The sequence below is a fragment of the Bombina bombina genome, chromosome 3 (assembly GCF_027579735.1).
Source record: "Bombina bombina isolate aBomBom1 chromosome 3, aBomBom1.pri, whole genome shotgun sequence".
Lineage (NCBI taxonomy): Eukaryota > Metazoa > Chordata > Amphibia > Anura > Bombinatoridae > Bombina > Bombina bombina.
In genome coordinates, this window is record NC_069501.1 from 826,538,005 (window position 1) to 826,553,941 (window position 15,937).

A 15,937-nucleotide genomic window follows, 5' to 3' on the forward strand; every position below is an offset into this window, starting at 1 on the left:
CAGAGAAGGCTTCAGTGCCATAATAAAGTTCAATAAAGTATAACGTGTGCATCAAGCATTAAATACACATTGCCCTCATAAATAACTGCTCCCCTGCCCCATTGGAGTGTCCTCTATTGAATCACTAACTGCACTAAGCAGTTAGCAGTTTTCTTAAAGGGCCAGGCATCTATTTCCAATAAAGTGCCTTAAATGGTCCTCCAGAACTGCCAGAGGGCTGTGAAGGGCATTAGTCTTAACTGGTTATGTCCCTTATAAGAAAAGGGCAGGTAGGGACCTGAAAAAAGTGTGTCATGAGGAGAGCATGCTAAGTCCCCGTGCTGTGCTGTACCTGTGTCAGAGTACCTACAAATAGCCTCTGGGCTGTGGGTGTGCTGTGGTAAGTCACTTACCTTAAGTAGCACACCTCCACTGGCTTACCAGATATGTCTAAACCTTGTCAAGGTAGCTGCAGCAGTACCCAGTAGAGAGTCCATCCAGTGCAGGTACAGGTACCACAGAGGATATCTGTAGAAAATTCCTGTATCGCACAGGGGGAGGCTAAGGTTTTAGTCACTGCGATGCCTGAGGGTAATTATGGCTGAAGTCCCATAGGGAAATTCTGAACCATTACAGGGTATTCCTATGTCCCTGTATTATTCAGTTGCTGTGACGTTTCTCTTCTGTCTTCTTTGTGAATGATAATTCCCAAGGATTATGGGTCTCACATTGGTCTGAACTCCCAAATTAAAATCCATGAGCAAGTAGCTGGAACACTTCTATTCTCAACCTTCTCCTGCGATGTCAAGAAAAAACTAAGAGAGAGATGTAGAATCAGCTTGTCTAAGAAGGAAGAAGAAGTTTTAAATGTAGCGGTAGAGGATCTTCTAGTGGTCTTTTAACTTAAAACTTAATTGTTTAGCTTTCTGCAGACTTTGGTTAATTATTCTGCAGGTTTTGGTAAGGCTATATCCGATAATTACAGAGGTTGTTTAGAGAGATAAGATATCAACTTACTAACTGGAACTTTCGATAAATGTTATGAATGGTGCGTATAGAAGCCTTTACAATGACAAAGATCATATATATACAGTATATATATATTCCAATGAATTCCACTATCTATTTCAAACTATATCTTAAAGGGACATTAAACACTAAATAATTGCTATATAGAAAAATGCATTCAAAGAAAAGATTAGTCTGAAAATAACATGTAGATGCATATTTTAAATTTTCATTAGCTGTTTAAATATTGAGAAAATAAGTGTAAAGTTTTACGGGTAGATTATGAGTTTTGTCGATAAAGCTGTGCGGGGCTAACGTGCAGTTTCTGCTCAGCGCTCACCTACAAACAACGCTGGTATTACAGGATTTTTCAAACCCGGCGTTAGCCGCAGAAAAGTGAGCGGAGAGCAAAATTTAGCTCCACATCTCACTGTAATACCAGTGCTGCTTACGGTAGCGGTGAGCTGGCTAAATGTGCTCGTGCACGATTTCCTCATAGGAATTAAAAAAGCAGCGTTCAGCTCCTAACGCAGCCCCATTGATTCCTATGGGGAAATACATTTTATGTCTACACCTAACACCCTAACATGAACCCTGAGTCTAAACACCCCTAATCTTACACTTATTAACCCCTAATCTGCCGTCCCCGACATCGCCGACACCTGCATTATATTATTAACCCCTAATCTGCCGCTCCGGACACCGCCGCAACCTACATTATACTTATTAACCGCTAATCTGCTGCCCCCAACATCCCAACACCTACATTATATTTATTAACCCCTAATCTGCCGCCCCCAATGTCGCCGCAACCTACCTACACTTATTCACCCCTAATCTGCCGCCCCCAACGTCGCCGCCACTATAATAAAGTTATTAACCCCTAAACCTAAGTCTAACCCTAACCCAAACACCCCCTAACTTAAATATAATTTAAATAAATCTAAATAAAAATTACTATAATTAACTAAATATTTCCTTTTTAAAACTATATACTTACCTATAAAATAAACCCTAAGATAGTTACAATATAACTAATAGTTACACTGTAGCTATCTTAGGGTTTATTTTATTTTACAGGCAACTTTGTATTTATTTTAACTAGGTACAATAGTTATTAAATAGTTATTAACTATTTAATAACTACCTAGCTAAAATAAATACAAATATACCTATAAAATAAAACCTAACCTAAGTTACAATTACACTACACTACACTATAATTAAATTAATTCCCTAAATTAACTACAATTAATTTCAATTAAATAAAACTAACTAAAGTACAAAAAACAAACACTAAATTACAGAAAATAATAAAATTATTACAACTTTTTTAAAACTAATTACACCTAATCTAATACCCCAAATAAAATAAAAAATCCCCCTAAAATAAAAAAAAACCCTACCCTACACTAAATTACAAATAGTCCTTAAAAGCACTTTTTGCGGGGCATTGTCCCAAAGTAATCAGCTCTTTTACCTGTAAAAAAAGTACAATACCCCCCCAACATTAAAACCCACCCACCACCCACACACCCAACCCTACTCTAAAACCCACCAAATCCCCCTTAAATCGGAATTAAGGTAGAAAAAATCCTATTGGCTGATGCAATCAGCCAATAGGATTGAAGTTCAATCCTATTGGCTGATTGGAACAGCCAATAGAATGCAAGCTCAATCCTATTGGTTGATTGCATCAGCCAATAGAATGCGAGCTCAATCCTATTGGCTGATTGCATCAGCCAATAGGATTTTTTCTACCTTAATTCCGATTGGCTATTAGAATTCTATCAGCCAATCGGAATTCAAGGGACGTCATTTAAAGGACCCGTCATTGTTCCAGTAGCCGTCGGTTGAAGAGGATGCTCAGCGTCGGATGTCTTGAAAATGGACCCGCTCTGCGCCAGATGGATGAAGATAGAAGATGCCTTCTGGATGAAGACTTCTGCCCATCTGGAGGACCACTTCGCCCGGCTTTGTTGAGGACTTCGGCCCGGTTGCGTGAAGACATCTCAAGGTAGGGTGATCTTCAAGGGGTTAGTGTTAGGTTTTATTAAGGGGGGATTGGGTGGGTTTTAGAGTAGGGTATTTTTTTTTATTTTGGGGGGCTTTTTTACAGGAAAAGGGGACAAATTAAATAATGAAAGTATGTTGCAGAGTTTTTTTTAATTTATACAGACAGACAGGTTCAGCAATAATAATTCAATACATCAGTTAAGGGTTAAAATAGGTAGAGTAGTCAGACAGGCAGGTTCAGCAATAATAATTCAATCTAGCAGTTAAGGGTTAAAGCAGGTAGAGTAGTCAGACAGGCAGGTTCAGCAATAATAATTAAATCCAGCAGTTAAGGTTTAAAGCAGGTAGAGTAGTCAGGCAGGCAGGTTCAGCAACGGCAATAAGGCACATAGATAGAATGATCTGTCACATCCAGGAGCACACAAAGTAACACCTATACTTGGGCAGTGACAGATCGTTTGTAACAATTTTAAATAGGCGCAGGAGGTCTGACCTGCATCAGGAGCGTGCGGTGATGACGTCAGCGCCGCACGCATCCGGACCTGACACTGCCCCTGGCAACGAGCAGGGAAGGAGACGCAGCGTGACATAGCCCCCTGGCGGAGATCCAGAGAGAATATTCCGCAGCAGAGGTAAGGCCAGAATTCCCAAACACAGAAGATAAAGAAGAAATGAACTCATCAGCATCATGCAGGAGTGTAGCGTTTTGTTCCAAAAGGGGAGAGACCCAGGCTAGGGCCTTGTCCTTTAGCAAGGAAATTATAAAGGTGACCCTTGACTGATGAGTGTGAGGATCATTGCGGAAGTGTAGCCTGCATTGGTTTAGAAAGCCCCTGCAATCAGTAGTACCTTCATACTTGTCAGGCAAGGGTATCCGGGGTATACTTCCAGAATCAGAGGAAGAAAGTCGCAGTACTAGGAGGAGGGGTTGGTGGTGTAGCAGCAGGAGCGGCATCCCTTGCTGTAACTAGTAAAGAGAGTTGAGCGGTAATAGCCTCTAGCTTGGAATCCATATTCTGCAACTGTGTGGTATGGGTTCCCAACATCTGTCCCTGGAGATAAAAAGCTCGTGCCACCTCATCTGGCTGCATGGCCCAAGTTTAATGTAACGTTCGTGGGATACTCCTCTATCAGACCAAACTCGGCCAGTAGTCTTGTTGTCGAGACGGAAAGATAGGGAATATACCAGAGCAGAGAAAGTTAGTGAGATGAGGAAGGCGGCACTCACCACAGGCAGGACAGTCCCCAGCGGCAACAGCAGAGCAGTCCAAGGATGAACCACTAGAATGGTCAGGCAGGCAGGGTTTGGCAACAGCAAAGCAGTCCAAGGATAAACAACTAGAATGGTCAGGCAGGCAGAGTTTGGCAACAGTAAAGCAGTCCAAGGGCACACCACTAGAATGGTCAGACAGGCAGGGTTTGGCAACAGTAAAGCAATCCAGCAATCAAGGGGTAAAGCAGGTAGAGTAGTCAGACAGGTTCAGCAATAATAATTCAATTCAGCAGTTAAGCGTTAAAGCAGGTAGAGTAGTGAGACAGGCAGGTTCAGCAATAATAATTCAATCCAGCAGTTAAGGGTTAAAGCAGGTAGTCAGGCAGGCAGGTTCAGCAACGGTAATAAGGCACATAGATAGAACGATCTGTCACACCCAGGAGCACACAAAATAACACCTATACTTGGGCAGTGACAGATAGTTTGTAACAATTTTAAATAGGCGCAGGATCCGGACCCGACACTGCCCCTGGCAACGAGCAGGGAAGGAGACGCCGCGCCCCTAGCAACGGCTAGAGCGGCGCAGCGTGACAGCTGATCTGCAGATCTCTAATAAGAGTTGGAGGGCATCCAAACTTAGTATATGCCAGACATTTTTTGGGGATAGCTCCTCTCCCCTGTCTGGTACATTATTAAACTAGATACAGTACTTGTGAGGCATGAAAACACCCAATTTGTCTCCTAACTCATATGGTAGATGTATTCTCATGAGAGTGTTTGACAACTGTCAACTCATTACTCTTCTGCTTCAGGATGCTAGTTGTAATAAGCTCTGGTTGATAGTTAGCTGGATGCAGGCCAGTGGGAATGGGAAAAAACATATACACTCAGCTAATATGCTAAAATTATATTGTAAATCTTTCTAAGATGGCATTTAACTCAATTGGGAATATCCCAAATTTCTAGAGTTCAGTCCTCCCTGTGTTGGCCACAATGTGTCGAAGTGTGATCTGATCTTAATATATGGTGTGCCTGGCCAAAGATCAGAGATCTATAGAGGCGGTACCATTTAAAATGGACCCGTCAAAGGGTCTTTTTAATATTTGTGGAGCAGCATTTGCTAAGCACCAGAAGTTTTTACTTATATACAGCCATTAAACTATGCAGACTAGAGAGTGGTTCAAGCCATGTCCCCCCTCTAGCAGGTCCCTGCCTTGGTGGACTACGTCTGCACAATGCAAAGTGCTGGATGAAGATTCAGTCATAGAGGTTAACTGTAGCTGGGGGCTCATACCTGGGGGATTGAGGTCTATGGCTGAGGCACAGGTTCCGTTGAGGAGTGCATTTCATAATAGATGTTTTTTATTAAGTTTTTTTGGTCACATGAGTAATTTATCTTAATTTTCTTTGTATTGTATTCAGAGTATACAGTACATATGCAATTGTATTTTTTCAGATAATTTTTTTTGTACATTTTTGGTAAATGGTTTATACTTCCCTATATTTTTGTATGTTTATATTTTGAAATTCATGATGACCACTTGTTACTGACCTCTTTGAGAATTTGTAATATTGTGTGAATTTTAATAAAAACTACATGACCAAATTTTTCAGAAAAAAACAAAAGATACAGTATACCAGCTGAAAAATAGATAATTTAACAAATAAAGAAGATCACTTAAATAACTTTCCAATATAACTATTAGTCAGGCAGTGGTCTTCAATACTGAGAACTAGAGATTACAACTTACCCATAGAATACAGCCATACAGAATGGTATACAAACAAGTATTATAGATTATATTTGCTTCTCCACAAGACACACTTACATTATCTTTCTTATAGGGACAACGGTTATTATGAAATATATAATTATAAGAACTATGTATACAAAACCACGTACCTTGTGGACCAGGTAAACTGTCAATTCCAGCATCACCTTTGTTTCCTTTGAAACCCTGGGGTCCATCTGTACCTTGTTCTCCAAAAACTCCTGGTGGACCTCTAATACCTAAGTAAATAAATGCATAAAAACAATATAGGAAACTTTTTTTTTTTTTACCTGAATTACGTTCAAGCATTTTAGGTTGCACTATTTATTTATCTTTTTTAAGGTACTGAGATGCTATTTTGTTTACTTCTTTCTGGGCATTCTAAAATAATAATATGGGAGGGCTATAGTTTGCTTTTCACCCGTCCAGAACTGCCAATGCAGATGCCTCAGTCCAGGTTAACTGTGTTTATAACTCAGTCAATAACGTGTGCAGCATTCATATATATCGGAAACAGTGTAGTAAATGTTAGCGGAATATAAATGGCAGTACTGGTCTGTGTAATAGTAATTCTGTCATTCTAAGCAATGCAAATATCCACACCCTCTTGTTATGGCTTTATTAATTGGGATATTTGTTGTTACTAACTCATAAAATGTAAAACTAGAAAGTAAACTAGCTCTGAGTCCAGATTTTCTACAACTTATTTTATACAGAATTTTCCGTATGACAACATTATTATTATATTATGTAGCTTAAAAAATATTTACCATTGAATCCTGGTAGTCCTGGTTGTCCTCGAGCACCAGCAGGAGCTGGAGGCGCAACTAGCACACAGCCAGAAGCTGCAAAATAATTATAAAATATACATTTATTAGAAAAAACTAATCAGTATTTACTCTATTTATTTACATGCCCATTAATACTCTTCACGTGGTCCTGTGTTCATCCAGCTGCTAGCTAATAGCCATAACCATGGCAATTTTTTTTCTATTTTGGGGGTTCTGGCACTTTTAAAGAGACCTTTATAACCCGTCATCTTAATAATATATATTAATACCTCAGATCTAAAAGAGTGAGGTTCCGCAAATCAAAGAAGGTGCCTCATGTCCTTAAAACTATAAGTGATTGTCATAACGCTAACCTAGCAGCAATCACTAGTCTCATTTTGCTTTGTAGACAGTGTTATGGTTCATAGGTCCATGTCTCTGTGAACTAATAACAATAAATTAGGAATTAAAATGCATGGGAGAACTAGGTAAATGTAAAACTAGGTCATATGTTGTGACCTTTAGGACAACGTTTTTACCTTTTTGTTTTTTCAAAGTGGGTTAAGCCATCTCTCTGGAAAGATCAGTATGTATGTGTGTGTATATACATATATATAAAGTTTTAACTATGTATTTAGTGTAAATATTTGACACTCCAATGTTCTGTACATAGCAGAATATAAGTATTTATAAATAGCTATTCCTGTTATATATCTATACCTATACATAAGAATGTATAGATAAAGGTATAGATATATATTGTATCAAAAAACCCATCAGATATATGTAGAAATATGTATTTATGAATAAAAAAGAACATATGCTTCTAAGTAAAGAACATTGGAATGAGAAATATTCATATTTTTATGCCGGGTTAGCACACATGAGATTATGCGATTGGGTTTGAGTGAGAATGGGGTTAGATTTTTCCCCCCACTTTTTTCTCCATTGACATCTACGGGGGAAGACGGGAAAAAGCGCATGATATTTTAAGTTCAGCTTACTTCTAGCGCACTTACCTTACAAGCAGGAGCGTTAATTAGCACTCCACTTGTAATCCAAAACATTATCTTACCATTTTTAATTGTTCATTTTAATTGAACTATATAAGGTATAAAAATATTGTACAATAAAAAGTGGTTATGAAATATTTAGGAACTAATGACTCCTGCGCTGCTATTACCTAAGTACACCAAAGAAAATAACACAAAAAAGTATTATTTTATTATTTTGCATTTCATACAGCTGTGTTTTCCCATATTATTGCAAACTAAAACTATTGTTTGGTCTGCTGAAAAAAAGGAAATTTATGCTTACCTGATAAATTTATTTCTTTTACGATATGACAAGTCCACGGATTTCATCCTTACTTGTGGGATATTGCCTCCTGGTCAGCAGGAAGTGGCAAAGAGCTCAACAGCAGAGCTGCATATATAGCCCCTCCCCCTCCAGTCATTCGACCGAAGTTAGGAAGAGAAAGGAAAGGCCAAGGAGCAGAGGTGACTGAAGTTTAACAAAAAAAAATAAAAGCCTTTCTTTAGAAATATAACAGGGTGGGCCATGAACTCGTCATATCGTAAAATAAATAAATTTAGCAGGTAAGCATACATTTCCTTTTCTTTTACAAGATATGACGCGTCCACAGATTTCATCCTTACTTGTGGGATACAATACCAAAGCTATAGGACACGGATAAAAGGGAGGGACAAGACAGGGACCTAAACGGAAGGCACCACTGCTTGAAGAACATTTCTCCCAAAAACAGCCACAGAAGAAGCAAAAGTATCAAATTTGTAAAATTTGGAAAAAATTTGGAAAAAGTATGAAGAGACGACCAAGTTGCAGCCCTGCAAATCTGTTCAACAGAAGCATCATTTTTAAATGCCCATGAGGAAGCCACAGCCCTAGTAGAATGAGCCGTAATTTTTTCAGGAGGCTGCTTTCCAGCAGTCTCATATGCCAAACGGATGATACTCCTCAGCCAAAAAGAAAGAGAGGTAGCCGTAGCTTTCTGACCCCTACGTTTCCCAGCTAAAACCACAAACAATGAAGATGTTTGACAAAAATCCTTAGTCGCCTGCAAATAAAACTTTAAGGCACAAACTACATCCAAGTTATGTAACATACGCTCCTTCTTAGAAGAAGGGTTAGGACATAATGAAGGAACAACAATTTCCTGATTAATATTTTTGTTAGAAACAACCTTAGGAAGAAACCCAGGTTTGGTACGTAACACCACCTTATCAGCATGGAAAATAAGATAAGGTGGATCACATTGTAAAGCCGAAAGCTCAGAAACTCTGCGAGCAGAAGAAATAGCAACCAAAAATAAAACTTTCCAAGATAATAACTTAATATCTATGGAATGCATGGGTTCAAACGGAACCCCTTGAAGAACTTTAAGAACTAAATTCAAACTCCAAGGAGGAGCAATTGGTCTAAATACAGGTCTGATTCTAGTCAGAGCCTGACAAAAGATTGAACGTCTGGAACATCTGCCAGATGTTTGTGTAACAAAATGGACAAAGCAGAAATCTGTCCCTTCAAGGAACTTGCTGATAACCCTTTCTCCAATCCTTCTTGGAGAAAAGATAAAATCCTGGGAATCCTAACCCTTCTCCATGAGTAGCCCTTGGATTCGCACCAATAAAGATATTTACGCCATATCTTATGGTAAATCTTTCTAGTAACAGGCTTACATGCCTGGATCAAGGTATCAATGACCACACCAGAGAACCCTCGCTTAGATAAAATCAGTCAGCTGCAGAAAAACTAGATTCAGATGATGGAAGGGTCCCTGAATGAGAAGGTCCTGCCTCAATGGAAGATTCAGAGAGGACATGTCCACCAGATCGGCATACCAAGTCCTGCGAGGCCACGCAGGAGCGATGAGAATCACTGAAGCCCTCTCCTGTTTGATCCGAGCAATCACCCGGGAAAGGAGAGCAAACGGTGGAAACACATAAGCTAGGTTGAACGACCAAGGCACTGCCAAGGCATCTATCAGTTTGGCCTGAGGATCCCTGGACCTGGATCCGTACCTTGGAAGCTTGGCATTCTGTCGAAATGCCATCAGATCCAATTCCGGTCTGCCCCACCTGAGAATCAGGGTAGCAAAGACCTCCGGGTGAAGTTCCCATTCCCCCGGATGAAACGTCTGTCTGCTCAAAAAGTCTGCTTCCCAGTTGTCCACTCCTGGGATGAAGATTGCTGACAGATAACAAGAGTGAGCCTCCACCCACCGAATTATCTTGGATACCTCTGTCATCGCCAAAGAACTCCTTGTTCCTCCCTGATGATTGATGTAAGCCACTGTTGTGATGTTGTCCGACTGAAATCGGATGAATTTGGCCGAGGCCAATTGAGGCCAAGCTTGAAGCGCATTGAATATTGCTCTCAACTCCAGAATATTTAGGGAAGTAGAGACTCCGCTGTATCTTTAAGAACTCAAATCACACATCTAGTCCGTTTTTTATTTCTCAATTTAAAAAAACAAAACATGCTGAGTACTGTATCAATAAAGATGACACTATCTAAGTTCACCTTCTTAAATCGATTTGAATTTTTCCTTGGAAAATAACCCACAAGTAAAACCTTTTTTACACAGATGTCTCTGAAAATAAAGACCTCGTCACCTCGCCGCAGCTCCGCTGCGGCTCCTACCTGCTCCTGTGACCGGACCGATAATAACAAGCCTTGCGCATCAACAATCGACTGTCCCACACAGGCTAAGCAACATAGAGGCCGAGACGAGGAAACTTATCAACTCAACACTGACTGAGCTATGAAAGCGGGCGAAGTCCTAAGCTCCGCCCCTCGTGGGAGTAATTTCAACACGCTATCGTCTAAACACAATCCGCCATTAACCGGAGGCTAGAGAATATACTCACTCCACAACTGCCTAAAGTACAATCGCATTATCCATTAGCCCATTGTGCTATCCCGTGCATCAGCCCTAGCCCACACAGCATGTCCGTGCGCTCTAAGGGACAAACTGAAAAGCCCAAGTGTCTGGTGAAAAACATATACCTAATAGCTCCCAGCATCTAACACTTAATAACACTTAGTCAGAGAGTCTGGTACACTATGTCAGCTTTGTACTTACATCCCAGCGCTTCTAGGTAGTAGACTGCTAGAGTGTCTGGTTCAGTCACTAACTGCTTAACCCCCAAGCATAGTGAACATACAGTCCATCTGAGATTGTGTTTCTATGTCCCAGAATAAAAGAACTGCCCTAACCTGCATGCTGAGGAACAGCATGACAACTTCACAGTATCAAGAGGTCCACTTTTCCTCCTGAGGTCCTGTGAAACAGAGAAGTCTTAGTTAAGATATCCAAGACCATGTACAGCAATGCAGCACAATCCAGGGAGGCACAGTGGAGACAAAAATCCACCAGTTCGCACAGTCTAAAAAGACTACTTGAAGCTGCTCTGTAATAAAATAGTACACTTTGGCACCATTTAAAAATAAAAAACTCTTGATTGAAAAATCTAAACTAACACCTCACTTTTCCTCTTCCTATAACTAACACACCCAAAGAGAATGACTGGGGGGGGGGGGGAGGGAAGGGAGGGGCTATATATTCAGCTCTGCTGTGGAGCTCTTTGCCACTTCCTGCTGACCAGGAGGTGATATCCCACATGTAAGGATGAAATCCGTGGACTCGTCATATCTTGTAAAAGAAATGAGCTATAATTTGTGGGTGCCTCACAGAAAAAAAAGGTGAGGATTAAACAGCTCTAGCACAAGAGTGTGAAAATGGCTCAGCAGCAAATTATAAAGTGATATTAAATAGTAAATACACACTAGACATGATATATTCAAAGCAAATATTATCCTTAGAATAATATATCAATATAATTTAACCATTTTATTAGTGGTTTAAATATTGATGATATAAGTGTTTCTATAAAGTACTTTAGTTTCTATAAAGTAATGGGCGCCACCATGATTGAACTAGTTTTCTATTTATCTCTGTCTTTGGCAGAGAACAATTAGTAAAATATATATAAACCAGATAATAAAATTCAGTTTGTGTAAACAAGGCTGTGTGGAAACCCAAAAAGCCTTGTCTATTTTTTTTGCCTGGTTTATATCTGTCCCTAGTTGTTCACAGCAGGATAGTGAGATAAAGTGAAAGCTTAAAGGGACATACAATTCCAAATTTGTCTTTAATGATTCAGGTAGAGCATGCAATTTTAAACAACTTTGCAATTTACTTCTATTATTTAATTTATTTTTTCTCTTGGTATCTTTTATTGAAAAGTATACCTAGGTAGGCTCAGGGACAGCAATGCACTACTGAAGTTGCTGATTGGTGGCTGCACATATATTCTTTTTGCTAATGGCTCACATTATTTTTTAGCTAGCTCCCAGTAATGAATTGCTGTATCTTCAACAAAAGATACCAAAAGAATTAAACATATTTGATACTTGAAGTAAATTGGAAAGTGAATCATGAAATAAAAATGTTGAGTCACTGTTTTCTATGAAGAGGTTAAATAAGCATTCACCTTTACAACTTCATTATGGCTCAGAGTACTAAATGTTCTGGAGTAGTAGCTACTTTGCAGCTTATATTCTATTGTTAAGAAGATTGATTCAGAAACTGGGAGCTATGATGTAGATTTAGCCTATTTTATCATTTTATGAAATAGAGTCAATGGGGTAGATTTAAGAAGTAGCGGATGCTGCTTTCTACGCCTGAAGTTTCAGGATTGACTGAAACGTAAGTTAAGATCCCCTGCTATCGGTCGCGAATGTGCAAAGGGCGGCAGTGCACAAGCATTTCACAACAAATACTTGTGCAATGTTAAATGCAGACAACATAAGCTGTCGGCATTTAGCGATGTCGGGCGGACATGATTTACTATAGCGAATCATGTCCGCTCGACATATGATATATCTACCCCAATGAATTCACATGCTAAAAGTAAGACCACTGTTTCATGAGCTGAAATATTCACAAAACCTGACCTTCTCCTGGCCCTCTGCACAACTTATATACAAAATATATTGCTGCACAATGCAGTTTTTGTGCCATGCTCCACTTTACCTTGACTGCCAATTTCGTTCTCTTCATCAGACTCACGGTAGCAATCACCTGCAATAATAAATATGACTTGCAAAACAATCTGTAAATAATACAGTAATGAAAAAAACATGCACTTACATATAGGGGCATATTTAACAATGTGCGAGCGGACATGATGCGAAGTAGCGCATCATGTCTGCTACACATCTCTGCCCATCGATAAATGCTGTCGGCATTTATCATTGCACCAGCAGGTCTTGTGAACTGCTGGTGCAATGCCGCCCCCTGCAGATTCGCGGCCAATCGGCCGCTAGCAGGGGGTATCAAGCAACACGATCGTATTTGATCAAGTTGATTTCTGTCTGACGCCTCAGAGCAGACGGACAAGTTATGGAGCAGCCCCATAGGCTGAAATAGGTGAAAATAGTATTGCACATATATTATCCTTTTTATACAAGGTTATCATATATTCTATAATACTTAATCTTATTAAGGCCTAGATTACAAGTGGAGCGAGTCCACTCAGATGTGCGCTGATATTACGAGTTAGGAGCATTGTGCACGTTACCTCACGTTCACATTACCTGGAAGCTTTGCGCTCATAGGCTCCGATGCCGTGAGACACGGCAAAAACCTAGCTCAGTGCAGGGATTCTAACACCCCATATCCCCTCACTTAACCCTTTATAACTGCTTTGTGTAGTTTTAAATAATAAAAAAAGCTCATCTTTTTGTTTTATTAAAAGGAACTATCTACTTTATTTGGGGGGCAATTGGGGCACATTTTTTAAATTAATCAGAGGTTAGATTTGCCTGTTTACGGGTGCACGTTAAAATAGCGCTCCACTTGTAATCTAGCCCTAAATTTGCTAAAAAAATCTTTATAATCTGGTTTGACACACACACACTGACATATATATATATATATATATATATATATATACATACATACATACAGGTGTATATATATATATATATATATATATATAAACACACACACACTGACACACTGACATATATATATATAAACACACACACACTGACATATATATATATATAAACACACACACACACACACTGACATATGTATATATATATATATATATAAACACACACACACACACACATATATATACAGGGAGTGCAGAATTATTAGGCAAGTTGTATTTTTGAGGATTAATTTTATTATTGAACAACAACCATGTTCTCAATGAACCCAAAAAACTCATTAATATCAAAGCTGAATAGTTTTGGAAGTAGTTTTTAGTTTGTTTTTAGTTATAGCTATTTTAGGGGGATATCTGTGTGTGTGTGCAGGTGACTATTACTGTGCATAATTATTAGGCAACTTAACAAAAAACAAATATATACCCATTTCAATTATTTATTTTTACCAGTGAAACCAATATAACATCTCAACATTCACAAATATACATTTCTGACATTCAAAAACAAAACAAAAACAAATCAGTGACCAATATAGCCACCTTTCTTTGCAAGGACACTCAAAAGCCTGCCATCCATGGATTCTGTCAGTGTTTTGATCTGTTCACCATCAACATTGCGTGCAGAAGCAACCACAGCCTCCCAGACACTGTTCAGAGAGGTGTACTGTTTTCCCTCCTTGTAAATCTCACATTTGATGATGGACCACAGGTTCTCAATGGGGTTCAGATCAGGTGAACAAGGAGGCCATGTCCTTAGATTTTCTTCTTTTATACCCTTTCTTGCCAGCCACGCTGTGGAGTACTTGGACGCATGTGATGGAGCATTGTCCTGCATGAAAATCATGTTTTTCTTGAAGGATGCAGACTTCTTCCTGTACCACTGCTTGAAGAAGGTGTCTTCCAGAAACTGGCAGTAGGACTGGGAGTTGAGCTTGACTCCATCCTCAACCCGAAAAGGCCCCACAAGCTCATCTTTGATGATACCAGCCCAAACCAGTACTCCCCCTCCACCTTGCTGGCATCTGAGTCGGACTGGAGCTCTCTGCCCTTTACCAATCCAGCCACGGGCCCATCTATCTGGCCCATCAAGACTCACTCTCATTTCATCAGTCCATAAAACCTTAGAAAAATCAGTTTTGAGATATTTCTTGGCCCAGTCTTGACGTTTCAGCTTGTGTGTCTTGTTCAGTGGTGGTCGTCTTTCAGCCTTTCTTACCTTGGCCATGTCTCTGAGTATTGCACACCTTGTGCTTTTGGGCACTCCAGTGATGTTGCAGCTCTGAAATATGGCCAAACTGGTGGCAAGTGGCATCTTGGCAGCTGCACGCTTGACTTTTCTCAGTTCATGGGCAGTTATTTTGCGCCTTGGTTTTTCCACACGCTTCTTGCGACCCTGTTGACTATTTTGAATGAAACGCTTGATTGTTCGATGATCACGCTTCAGAAGCTTTGCAATTTTAAGAGTGCTGCATCCCTCTGCACGATATCTCACTATTTTTGACTTTTCTGAGCCTGTCAAGTCCTTCTTTTGACCCATTTTGCCAAAGGAAAGGAAGTTGCCTAATAATTATGCACACCTGATATAGGGTGTTGATGTCATTAGACCACACCCCTTCTCATTATAGAGATGCACATCACCTAATATGCTTAATCGGTAGTAGGCTTTCGAGCCTATACAGCTTGGAGTAAGACAACATGCATAAAGAGGATGATGTGGTCAAAATACTCATTTGCCTAATAATTCTGCACTCCCTGTATAAACACACACACACACTGACATATATATATATATAAACACACACACACATATATATATATATATATAAACACACACACACACACAGTATAAGCATTATTATTTTGTGTGTACAGAGTATCATTGTCTCTAAGTCAAGTGGAATAAATATTACCTCTACACTACAGTATATAATACATTTTTAATCAATGGAGATTCCCAAGAGGTATGCAACAAATGGCATATTTGCCTGGAAGCATACATTTGAAATGCCTGTAAATCTGAAAAAAAGATATAAGAACATACTAACAATAGTTGCAATTCAGTAGCTACCCGGATCTGACGTCAGCAGCCCTGACGTGCGCGCCTGACGTGCGTGAGCAGTGAGTGTGGTGTGTAGGCCCACGAGCCTCCAGGAGTTCATCGCAGCGTAGCTTGCTAGTGCCAGCAGCCCGCCGGGT

The 15,937-nt window shown here is 39.7% G+C and overlaps 1 protein-coding gene across 1 annotated transcript in view; it reads right to left on the reverse strand.

Annotated features, from left to right (window-relative positions):
- The window catches only part of COL4A2 (collagen type IV alpha 2 chain), a 406,346-nt gene that overhangs the window by 94,744 nt on the left and 295,665 nt on the right, over window positions 1-15,937 (reverse strand). Inside the window, exons 26-28 of the mRNA XM_053707783.1 lie at window positions 12,817-12,864; window positions 6,759-6,833; window positions 6,120-6,227 (exon numbers count right to left, since the gene is read on the reverse strand). Of these exons, the coding sequence (XP_053563758.1) occupies window positions 6,120-6,227; window positions 6,759-6,833; window positions 12,817-12,864 (231 nt within the window). The remainder of the gene's footprint in view (window positions 1-6,119; window positions 6,228-6,758; window positions 6,834-12,816; window positions 12,865-15,937) is intronic.